Source organism: Drosophila yakuba, chromosome 2L (assembly GCF_016746365.2).
Source record: "Drosophila yakuba strain Tai18E2 chromosome 2L, Prin_Dyak_Tai18E2_2.1, whole genome shotgun sequence".
NCBI classification, from domain to species: Eukaryota; Metazoa; Arthropoda; class Insecta; order Diptera; family Drosophilidae; genus Drosophila; species Drosophila yakuba.
In genome coordinates, this window is record NC_052527.2 from 26,998,115 (window position 1) to 27,011,089 (window position 12,975).

Here is a 12,975-nt window from a genome sequence, read left to right on the forward strand (position 1 = left end):
ATTGTGTCCGGAAATATAACTCGAGCAGCAAAGCACAAAATTATAAGTGCCACTACAACAATAAATCTAAAGGACCTGGATCGCTTTTGGGAATTGGAAGATGAAGCCGATGAGACGATTACAGACAATGCAAAATGCGAAAGAAAATTCCAAGAAACAACTTTCATCAACGAGGAAGGCAGATTTGTGGTGTCAATTCCATTCCACCAAGAGGAAAAGCTGGGGGACTCTCGCAAACAGGCAATGGCAAGGCCTATGCAAATGGAAAAGAAGTTTCAAAGAAACCCAAAGAACTGGGCTGCATACAACGAATTCATGAAAGAATACCTTAAGATGGGACATATGGAATCTGTAAAGACAACGGGTCAAGGTAAATACTATTTACCCCATCAAGCAATCATCAGGCCTGGAAGCTTAACTACGAAGCTACGAGTAGTAGACGACAAATGGACTAAGCCTAAATGACGTTATTATAGCTGGTGCTAAGATTCAAAAGGATATATTCGATATTCTAATTAAATGGCGCAAGTGGCAATATGTTATGGTAGCTGACATTGAAAAAATGTATCGCCAAATACAGGTTGGTGAGAAAGACCAAGAATATTAATATATCCTACGGAGAGATGATCCAAAATTGCAGATCAGTGAGTTTAAGTTATCAACCGTAACTTATGGCACCTCGGCAGCACCTTTCTTAGCAGTCCGATGTCTACGAGAGCTGGCAGATCGGTTTTGCCAAGAGGATAGCGTCTTAGCAAAAACAATAAGAGACGACTTTTATATGGATGACCTCATAACTGGTGGAGACACAGTCAACGAGTGCTATGAACTGGAGAAGGCCGGCATGCATCTGCGAAAATGGGTTGCAAATGACGAACGTATTTTAGCCGACATTCAGGACGACGGTGCTACGGAGAAAATCTGCATTGAGGAGAATGAATCGATCAAAACCTTAGGACTTCAATGGGATCCGAAGAAGGATACATTTACCTTTTCGGCAGAAAACCAAATGCTAACACGCATAACAAAGCGGTTAGTGTTATCACAGTTGTCCAGAATTTTCGACCCACTAGGATGGTTGGCACCTGTAACGATTCAAGGCAAATGTTTCATTCAGGATCTGTGGAAGTTACCGATGACTTGGGACGCTGAATTGGAATCCAACTTAGCTAACTGGTGGATGGAATATGCTAAAGGTCTATCATATTTAGAAGAAATTAGCATTTCACACTGGACTGGATGCTTCAAAGGTATTATGGAGCTACATGGATTCTGCGATGCATCAGAGAAAGCATATGCAGCGGCTGTGTATACAAAAGTAGGCGGCAGAGTTACCTTGCTAGCAGCAAAAAGCAAAGTAAATCCTATTAAAAACAGGAAAACAATTCCAAAGTTGGAATTATGTGATGCGCATTTACTAGCACAGTTTTTAGCGAAAGTGCAGGCTATATGGAGAAACAAGATTACAACGCATGTATGGAGTGATTCGCAAATTACTATTGCTTGGATACAGAACAAGCGCAGCAAAGATAAGTTCGTCAGAACTAGAGTGGAAGATATTAATAAACTAATTCCCAATGTCAAATGGAATTACGTTAAATCGGAAGAAATACCAGCAGACGTGGCTTCAAGAGGGATATCACCGCAAGCTCTTAAAATCTGTGAAATTTGGTGGAGAGGGCCGAATTGGCTATTTATAGATGCACAACACTGGCCCACTCAAAAGGAATCGGAAATGGTTGTGGTATCCACATTGATAAAATCCGAATATCTGCAAAACCATCTTTTATCAAAGTATTCATCGATCGACAAACTTCTTAGAGTAATGGCGTATGTATAACGCTTCATAACACAGCTGAGAGGAAAATCGCAACAGCCGTCACATCTTACGGTGGAGAATTAAAGCTAGCGAAGATTGCTGTGGTAAAGATACAACATAGAGCTAGATTTTGGACACGAAGTCAGACTACTCAAAAACAAAAGACCTTTAGACCCAAAGAGTAAGTTGCAGGCGCTAAATCCGTTTTTGGATAGTGATGGCGTACTTCGAGTTGGTGGACGACTACAAAACGCAATGATACCGTATAATGTAAAACATCCAATTATATACTGGATAAGTCACATTTGACTTGGTTAATTGTAAAGGATTCTCATAAAGAAACTCTGCATGGCGGAATTAACATTATGAGAACTTATATTCAGAGGGAGTTCTGGATATTTGGCATACAAAATTCCTTAAAGAAATATTTAAGGGAATGAATTGTATGCATACGATACAAGCAAGAGATGTCCAGTCAACTGATGGGAAATTTACCAGTTTATCGAGTAACGGCTGATTACTCGTTTCAAAATACTGGAATCGACTACGCCGGACCGTTCCAGATTCGCTGCTCAAAGGGTAGAGGTCAAAAAACGTATAAAGGATACATTTGTGTATTTGTTTGTATGGCAACAAAAGCAATACATTTGGAAGCTGTTAGAGACCTTTCGTCAGACAAATTCCTGGAGGCTCTTCGACGGTTCTTTGCAAGACGAGGCAAGAGTGAGAACATATACTCAGATAATGGAACAAACTTCGTAGGAGCTTCAAGAGTATTGGACAAAGAATTTGTAGCTGCCATTAAAAACAATAATGAGTTAGCACCTACACTAGAAAAAGAAGGCATCAAGTGGCACTTTATCCCCCCGGGAAGCCCCCACATGGGAGGTTTATGGGAAGCCGGTGTAAAATCAGTGAAGTATCACCTTAAACGAGCTATTGGTGAAAACAGCTTTACATATGAAGAATTTGCATCGCTGCTATGTCAAATCGAAGCAGTAGCAGGAGCGAAAACGATGGTGAGGAAATATTAACGCCGGGTCATTTTCTGGTGGGAAGACCTCTAATTGGAGCTCCTGAATATTTTGACGAAAGTAAGACAATCAGCTCTTTGGATAGATGGAAGCTTATTCAACGCATCAGAGGTGATTTTTGGAAGAAATGGAAAGAGGAGTATCTGGTGTCATTGCAACAGCGAACCAAATGGCGCCAAGTAAAGCCAAATCTGAAGGAGGGACAGTTGGTTCTTATAAAACATGAGAACACTCACCCAGCAAGATGGCCAATGGGAAGAATCATTAGTACGACTAAAGGATGATAAAGTCCGGGTAGTCACGGTTAAAACAAGCGATGGGGAAGTAAAAGATCGCTAAACAAGATCTGTCAAAACCAGCTGGAGCTGCAACGCCATCTAGAACGGAGTCAATGCATAAATGAAAGACAACTACTGGCCGTACATTTCACATTAGTTTATAGTGTGAACAGTTGGTGAGAGGTTTAGTAACTCGCACGAAATCTTTTAAAATTTTCTGTAATAGCCTATAAGTCCCAGGAAAGACTTAATTTGTCGACTGGTCTTGGGGCAGGAAAATTCTTTTATGGCCGCTATTTTATTAGGGTTCGGTTTGATTCCTTCTTGAGTGACTACGTGGCCCAAGAAGTCTATTTCCTTACGTAGGAAGTTCGACTTGGTGAGTGGGATTTTCAAATTCGCTGTACGGAGTTTTTTGAAGACGGAGCTTATGTTATATAAATGTTTCTGGAGTGAAGCGGAGAATATTATGATATCGTCTAGGTAGATTAGGCAGCTATCTCCTATTAGCGTGCCTAAGACGTTATCCATGACACGTTGAAATGTGGCGGGGGCGTTTTATGTCTTGTTCTAGCATCTTTTTTAATTGGTTCCGTACTTCCTCTTTATGGATGTACGGGTACCTGTAAGTCTTTACGTGTACCGGTGTATCATCTGTCGTCGGGATGGAATGTTTAACTGTATTCGAAAGGGTGAGGGTGTCCCCCTCGTCATAGAATTGCTCCCGGAACTGGTTGCAGACCGCGAACAGTACTTGTCGCTCTTCTGGGTTCTGATTTGGTCAATAGGCTGTTTGAATTGTTCGGTGGGATCCGGCCCCAATGTCATGCTGTAAAGTTGGTCGTATTCGTCCTCGTCATAGGGTGCAACTTCTATTGGTTGGTCTAAGCAAAGTGTTTGTTCGTCATGGGAGTTGTTTGTTACCTCGAGGTAGCTATGTCCGTCGATAGCAGTGTAAAGTCCGCCCGTGATAGTGAGGTCTTTATTGATGCCTACTGAATTGCAGAAAATGTCTCCCTCGTCTATGTCTACTGGTAATTTAATTCAAGACTTGCTGTGGTGTGCGATGTGGAGTTCCTGCGTACCCCTGTTAATTTGTGTTATTATGTCGATTGAGGCGGATTGTGTCTCAAGTTTAGGTTCTTGATATCAATCTTTGCCTTAAGTTTTGTGAGGACGTCTATGCCCAGGAGCCCATTGAAGTATGGGTGGAATTTGAAGCGTAGAAGGTTTATCTCGCCCTGCTCTCCAAATTTCTTTGGCATGGGCAAGGTGGTTGCCATTTTCAGTGTACAACTGTCCATGACAGAGGTTATTTTGATTTTCCGGTCGAGGGTGCGGGTTGATTCTTGCAGAATGATGGCTGGGTCGATGAAGGAGTATGAGGAACCGGTGTCGATAAGGAATTTTAGGGCCTGAGGGGGGTCAAATAGGTTCAGCGTTATTTAGGGTAGAGTCGAGCCATGCGTCATGTTACTTAGGTAGCCGACTTGTCGGTCGAGTATCCTGGTTGAAAATGTACATTGTCGTCGATATTGTTAAAATTAGTTGGAGCCCTTGGAAGGGGTCCGTTGCGTCGGTCTGGGTCTCGGCGCCGGTGGTCCTGCCCTGAAATTGTTATTCCGGCCCCTATTGTCGTAGTTGCGGAATTCCCCCTGCCGGAAGGGGTTATCCCTCCGGTTATCCGGTCTGTAGTGGTTTTAGTAATAGTTGCGGTATCGTTCGAAGCGTCCCCCTGGTTTGTTTGGGGGTGTCCTGTTGTGGTCGAAATTGTTGTTGTAATTATTTCTGGGCCTACTCTGTCTTTGGTACATGAAGCTTTGCTCTGCCTGGCACCATTCGTGGGCTTGTTCTATGGTCGACGGGTTCCTAGCCCGGATGACCGTCCTGAGCGGGTCGCGGATGCCTACTAGGAAGGCATTTAGGCAAATGCCCTCGTAAAGAGCTCTCCTCGATGCTGCACAGCCCCCTTGTTCGGAATCGGTGGCCAGTGTCAGCAGCTCGCTTCTCAATCTGGTAATTTCATGGAACAATTTCCCGAGGGTAGACCGTCTGGCTGATTCTGTATTTTGGAGATTAAAATAGGCTCCGATTTCTTGCATGCGTACATGCGTTTCAGGTTATCCCTGATGCTGTCCCATTCCAATTTTGTGTCCAGCATATTCAGGGCCTCGTTCGCCTTGCCTATCACCTTGTTCCTTAGTGTGCGTAGCAGTAGCTGCCCGTACGGAGTCTTATCAGTGCCCCTAAGGAGCATGATCACTTCCTCCACGCTCACTATGAATTTTTGTAGGGTCCCCGGTGCACCCTCGAAGGTTGGCAGTTGTTTTACAAACGCTAGTATGTCTTGGGGATTCAGTGTCATGTTAATTGATGTATTCATTGAGGTGTTTAGTAGTGTGCTAGCGTTGGCCATGTTTATTACGTGGGGTGCCGAACTAGTCGTCCCAGATCCCCCTGACCCGTTTCCGGAATCCATAACTATGATTTCTTCCTCCCTTATCTCTGGTAAACTGCTGCTACTTCTAAGGCCTAGCCTTGATTTTGTCTTATCCACGATTGTTTTTCTGGACATTTGCAAGGGTACTAAGAAGTTTGAGAGAATTATGTATATATGTATTGGTATGGGGGTTGTTGTACCCTGGTAAAATGTATATAGGAATATATTGGAATAATAAGAGTATAATAAACATTTTCGAATTAGCAAAAAATATATAAGGTATGGAAATTTGTAAAAATATGTGTATAATGAATGTATGAATATGTTTAAAAATAATACGGATAATATATAGTTTTAAGAATGTAGCGTATTCTTTTTCTTTCCCTTTCCTTAAATTCTTTTGGATATTTTTCTTGAGTACGTGTATCTTGTTTGCTTCTACTTATCGTTAGTGGGGTGCGTTTTCGATCCTAACGAATACGTTGGGATTTGTAATTTGATATTATTTATATGTGTCTATAAAATCAAGAAAATGTAAGTGGTCAAGTGGTCTTAATACAATGCTACTTTTAAGTGTTTTCAAGTGTACATTGTGCAGCCATAAGATTCGATTACTTGTATATTTTTCTTTTATTTTTCTTTTCTTTTATGCGCAAAAGCATCCGACTCCGCGGCGGTCGTTTTGTCGATTTTACTGAGTAAAGTTTATGTTGTTATGCGACACCGTCCACAATTTAGCGGCCGGACGCTGCGGCGTGCATGCAAGTATGTGCGCCCAAATAAACAAACTCAAGTGGCCGACTATCAAGTGCGGCTGCCGAGGCCTGGAGGGGGGCTCCCAACGAACTGCTGTCGGTGCCAGTTTCCCCCTTCTTGCCTGGCACACAGAAAGAAATGATCGGCCGCACTTATATTCACACATGCATTAATTAGGTGGCGGAGCACTGGCAATTATTAAGTTGTGGCACATAGGTTTCGTTATGCTTTCCCTTTTTCTTCAGTGTGGCTTTATTCACATATTTATGCGCGATAAAATAAAAATAATTGTGCCTACCAGTGTATATTTACTAATATATTTTTAGATTTGCGTGTGTAATGCACAATTGTTGATGCCGATTATTTTGCTTCCGCACACCGTTATTTGTGGATTTTGCATATTTGCTCCTGTGTATAAAGGTATTTATGTATGTTTGGAGTCGGTCCTTTTTCTTTTAAGCGCACGGAATTTAAAAATTCGTTTGGGTGCACTGCATTATTATACCCGTTACTCGTAGAGTAAAAGGGTATACTAGATTCGTTGAAAAGTATGTAACAGGCAGAAGGAAGCGTTTCCGACCATATAAAGTATATATATTCTTGATTAGGATCAGTAGCCGAGTCGATCTGGCCATGTCCGTCTGTCCGTCCGTCTGTCCGTCCGTATGAACGTCGAGATCTCAGGAACTACAAAAGCTAGAAAGTTGAGATTAAGTATACAGACTCCAGGGACATAGACGCAGCGCAAGTTTGTCGATTCAGGTTGCCACGCCCACTCTAACGCCCACAAACCGCCCAAAACTGCCACGCCCACATTTTTGAAAAATGTTTTAATATTTTTTCATTTTTGCATTGGTCTTGTAATTTTCTATCGATTTACCAAAAAACTTTTTGCCACGCCCACTCTAACGCCCACAAACCGCCCAAAGCTGCCACGCCCACACTTTTGAAAAATGTTTTGATATTTTTTCATTTTTGTATTAGTCTTGTAAATTTCTATCTATTTGCCAAAAAACTTTTGGCCACGCCCACTCTAACGCCCACAAACCGCCAAAAACTGTCCTTCGCACTTACACTAGCTGAGTTACGGGTATCAGATAGTCGGGGAACTCGACTATAGCGTTCTCTCTTGTTTTTAATTTCGTTTCTTTTCTTATTTTACATTTGCATTCACCTATTGAAGTCACTTGGCCGGCTGCTTACCTGCTTACCTGCATTACAGTATTCCGGTGATCTTCATATCCTTCTTTTTTTGGATGCTCTGGATCTCCTTTAGGTTTCTTTTCCGGCTGCGCCAGTTACGTCGTGGTCGAGGATTCGTGCTTCTTTTATATTGATCGCGAGGAGGATTTTCGATATTCAAAGTGAGTCGCTCAAAGTTCGGTAACAGAATGAATCTTTATTTACAGAATTATTTTCCTCTTAGCCTAGCGTACAATTTTTGTTATGCGAAACCCCTTGCGTTGGCGCTTTTCGCCCGGATGCCCCTTCCAGTGCTTCGGTTTGATTCTTGGAATCCTGACTCCGCTGATCCAGTGTGGGTTGATGACTTCGATGCGGTGTGTGTCCGGGTTGAGTGTCTCATAAGTAGGTCGCTGCCCGTGGGGGTTTCGGGCATGCTTGTATCAAGTCGTATCGCGCGTATCAAGTCGTATCGAGAGAATGACGCTTGAATGTATAGGGTTACCGTATCGCTTAAATCTAGTATTATTGTAGGTGACGCTACCAACATATCAGTGTCACCACAACTACAAGTTTTGTGTGCAAACTATTTGTTATTTAACAACAAAATGTACAAAGTTTCAAGTCTATAACTTAATTTTTAGACTTTATGCAAAAAAAAAATCGAATTCTGGATCACAGTGCACTGTCAGTGCTAAAATTTCTCCTTCGCACTTCCAGAGAGTCGGGGAACTCGACTATAGCGTTCTTTCTAGATAGGATTGATTTTTCTAAAATTGGTAATGCCGTTTTTCTGAATTAGCAGGCCAAAAGAGGATTTTTGGGGCGATTTATATAATTTTACCTACTCCAAACTTTTTAAACGATCTTTTTAACCCTTCCACTTTACGAGTGTATAAGTGTATAATAAAGATTAAGATTTATCTAGGTAATTTACAAATATTTTGATTATTTATAGAGCCTATTACTAGTATCCCTGGCGGTCCAGAGATTTACATTGATTTGGGATCAACAGTTAATTTAACTTGCGTTATAAAACACTTACCGGACCCGCCAACTTCAGTGCAGTGGAATCATAACAATCAGGTAAATTTAAATACGACCAATTACTTTTAAACTCAATAATAGTAATAGAATAGTCAAATATTATAAATCCTTAACACATATACACATACCCTTACTGCTACGGGAAAGCCTCTTCTACTAAAAAAAGCTCGTTATACATAAATTACAGGCATCTCAGGCCAATCAGTGGCAAGTTTGAATGCTTTTGACTTGGGGCAAGATGATTGGCAGATGCCGATAGTAATCATAACCGTTTTAAAGTTTAGCCCTACAAAGGCGAAAATTTGTTGATGTGGTTTCACTCTCCTTGGGTAATTCACCAGTTAAAAGGGCGATTTGTTAAGCACTATTAGCAAAATAAATTCAAAATAACAACTGACTAGATTTCCGATCTATAATGTTTAACATGTCTTGTTTGAAATGGTTTTGTCGTTTTCATAGTGGCAGGTTTTATGACAGTTTTAAAATAAATGCGTATACGTCTGTCATCTCAAGATTTATTTCGGCAGATCTGAAATCTTTGGCAAAATTTTTTGTTCTTATTTAATGGTTTTGGTTCTTATTTTTATACCCGTTACTCGTAGAGTAAAAGGTTATACTAGATTCGTTGATGACCCAATCCATGACCCAATTCATGACCCAATCCATGAAAACTTAATCTGATCTGGAAGAGCTGAAAACCAAGCCTCAAAGTCGGGTCAGAGCCATTCGCCGATTAGACGAGCGACTAGACCAAGGATTTTAGAGGAATTATTAAAATGTCGACTCGAAAACTTAATAAGGCAAAACATTTACAAGTTTTCCCGAGAAAAATTTTTAACAAATCGGGCCTGACAAGCTGCCTAGCTGAAGAATTTCCATGCGACTTGACGAATATAACCAGAGAAGTCCGTTGGATTATTTATTGCGCGGGCGCAGCCCAACATGAGTTAGCGACTGTCTTTCCGAGCAGCATCCGAAATGAACAACGATGCAAAGGGCGGAAAGCTTATTAGTTGCGCTCAAGCTAGCGCATAGCCGAGTGGGTTTTGCTCTAACTGATAATTCATAAAAATTTCAGTATTTATTTTAAGTTAAATTTAACAATACAAGTTGTATTTAACAGACAAGTTGTCGTCGTGTATGAGCACCAAGCACCCGACCTCCAGATCGGGGCCTCCGACGGTCTATTTGATTCGATGCTGAAGTCTGGCGATGTAGTCCTGGAACCATCTAGCCCAAAACTGCTGCCTGAGAGCGGACAGCATTCGCTACCACTTCAAATATTCCCAACTGGCCTTGCTAAAGAGTCCTCCTGTGTCAGATTCTTGCGACAGCGTGATCAGAGGTTGCCCTATCAACAGATGTCCGGATGTTAGGGCTTCTCCATCGTTGAGATCGTTGCCTGGCGACGCGATTGGACGAGAGATGAGCAGCGCCTCTACCTTGACCAGGTGGGTGCCCAACTCGTCTGCTGTCAGCTTCGAGTTGCTGACTCTTAGCAACAGACGGTGATTGGCCGACTTGACGGCTGGCTCTCATAGTCCTCCAAAGTGTTTTGACGACACGACTTTCTGAGCTCGTCCTGACTGCGGTGAAACGCTTCGCTCAGCTCCTTCAGCACGATGCACGCTTCTACGAAGTTCGTGGTGTTGTCGCTGTACACCTTCTCCGGCAGCCTTCTCCTCCCGACGAATCTTTTAAAAAACGGATAAGAACCTGTCAGTGGATAGATCAGGATCGAAAACAAGTTCAAGGTGAACAGCCTATGCCGAAAAGCACATGAAAACGGCCCCATAAGTCTTGATAGGAGGTTTACCACAGATCTTTAATGACACATAGAATAGACCACAAAAATCGACCCCGAAAACCGTGCCATTCTGACCCCATCAGCTGGTAAATTAGCTATTATCTGATTACCAGCACTGTCTTATAACGGAAACAGTGACCACAGCTATGGACAATTTTTGTGTATGCTTCTCGTCAGCGAGACAAATTTTGATTTTGAGGACAGTAATAGTGGAAATTTAACATTATACGGAATTAGTGCATTTAATAATCTCCCCCTAACACAGATTAGGTTGAGCGTTACTCTAACTCCCTGTTGTGTATAAAAGGATTTATACGTTGTAGATGTGGGCTTACGTTTTCAGATTTCTCTAAATTTACGTATTCCTAACCAAACTCCGATTTCTGAAATATTTCTGACCATCCTAAGAAACGACAATTTCGTTAGCCGAAATGTCGACCTCGTGTTGACGTTTCTTACCTTGAACAAATTGATTTATGTTTCTGTTCCACGTGATACTTAATCGGCTGGATTCTCTTCTACACTACATTCTCTGTGAGTTCTTGGATGCACGCAGCCCGAGACTTGGAATAGATTTTGTTTTAAGTGGGGACTCTCTCGACTTTGCGGTTTTCAGTCTTGACAACCTATTTGTCCCAGCCACGGTACGAACATAATTGCAACAACCATTGGCGTGGCTCGATGCATCAGCAAATTCGAAGATTTGAACATTGTCACAGTCAGATAGATATTTCGAGGAATGGATATCTTAAATTCATTCCAACTGGTATGCAAATTCATGGGAACCGATTCGTCCCAATCTAGTTTTTTTCGCACCAGTTCTTGAAGCCCTTCTAATCGCCACTTCTCTGGGAATTACCTCCAGCTCTTTCAAACTGATTGTTCCTGTAAGCATATCATCGTAATAGAAGTAGCTAGAAATCACCTCTGATGCAACAGGACGTGACTCAGCATAATTTTTTGATAGCTCAAATTGGCTGTTTCATAAGTGACAGTGTTAAGGCGACAGGTTTGGAGAACTTGCGTCGATTTTTCCCCCCGCACGATAAGTTAGCCATCCCTAGCTTCATTTGCAATATTAACTTGCCTATGCATATTTGATATTTTAGCCGTCATGGCACATTTGTGCAATCGAAATCTTGCCAGAATCGAAATCTTGCACCCACCAAAAACGTTCCACAAGAGAGTCGAGAGAACTAATATTGACATTAACAACGACGATGCATACCTGAGCGTTGGAAGCGTGAAGGATGTTCAACTATAGTGAAACTATAAGCATTGACGCGAGAATGAATTACAGTGGGGACTGTGTGTCGTACCATCGAGTGGTTCTTCCCTACAGTATTTTTATTTAAATATGATTCTTTTTTGTGTAAACGCAAATGCTAAGTCCTCTGCAATAAAATTGGTTTAAGATCCTGAATTTAACAGGGCTCGTGCTAGTTGAAACTGTCCAAATGTAACTCCTCAATGACAGCCGTGGCAAGAATAACTTGGTCTCTACCGATTGTGTTTATTGAAATCGAACCATTAAATAACTGACAAAGCCATTAAAGGTAACAGCTGCCTAAACTATGATTTGTTGCTGAACAATATCGACATTTTTTTCAGGTCTGCGATCATTTTGTATGCAAATTAAAATTGTTGTTAAAAAATTATTTTATTTAATATTATAATTAATTTATTGGTGATAAACTTTTTCACTTAAACAATATTACAAGACACTATTATCAGATTTTATCATAGATCGTTCTCGATCCGATCCCGAAACAACTGTCTTTCATATTCTAAATCCTGATCCAATCAACCTCGGCCAGAAGCTTTTCTTTGCAAACTTCTTGAACTTTCACTTATGTTTAGAATAAAAGCTTGATGCCGCTGGCATAGGCAAAACAAATACAAAGACAAAGGAAATGCCGCCGAGATTGAAATTTAAAATTTGTTTATAAACTGCGATAGAGGGCTATGTTTACGGGTTGGATAACTTGCATGAGAAGGAAGATTAAAAATATTCCTTATCGGATCCTAGGTTAGGCTTTTCTTTACTTTTGGGTGACCCCACAACAGCTAAGTGTTGGTATCTCCGATTCAACTAAATTGCACAATCAGACCACGACGTCAGCGTGTTATAATCTAGCTGTTCCTCAAATCGGGATTTTGTATTGTGATCTACCTTGCATTTTGCTATGTGTATAAAAATTGCGTTATTTATTTTATTTTTAATACCCAATGACTGTAACGTTGCATACGATATTTCATCGATAGGAGACCTCCACCCTAGTGCAGACGGTTTTGATTAGAAGTCTGCATAAATACATTCAAAGCAGCATTTGGTACTCACACTTCTGACTGATTGAAACATTGAGTAAAACGGATTTGGCAAATGTGGTAAAGGCATGAGTACTCGCGACCAAGTACTCGGAATAACCGAGACGGTTAACTGAGCGTTGCATTGGCGAGGTCAAATTTATTACGTGTTTGTTTTTTTGTTTTGGTTTTGCTTTTTAGGTCAAGACATAGAAAGACATATATTAACTAATATTATTTATTTATTTTATTTTTCAATTACTGAATGCAGAAACATAATTTTGTTTATAGCGAATTTTTAGAAT

At 41.1% G+C, this 12,975-nt stretch overlaps 1 protein-coding gene across 16 annotated transcripts in view; it reads left to right on the plus strand.

Annotated features, from left to right (window-relative positions):
• The window catches only part of LOC26536134 (protein CEPU-1), a 427,226-nt gene that overhangs the window by 275,821 nt on the left and 138,430 nt on the right, over nt 1-12,975 (plus strand). For 7 of the 16 annotated variants that reach the window (XM_039370843.2, XM_043206831.1, XM_039370838.2 and 4 more), the window contains one exon: nt 8,468-8,595. In XM_039370843.2, coding sequence (XP_039226777.1) covers nt 8,468-8,595 — 128 coding nt within the window. Of the gene's footprint in view, nt 1-6,653; nt 6,748-7,510; nt 7,692-7,753; nt 7,887-8,467; nt 8,596-12,975 lie in introns of those variants that run through there. The other 9 variants (XM_039370839.1, XM_039370842.1, XM_039370840.1 and 6 more) reach the window with 5 other exon arrangements.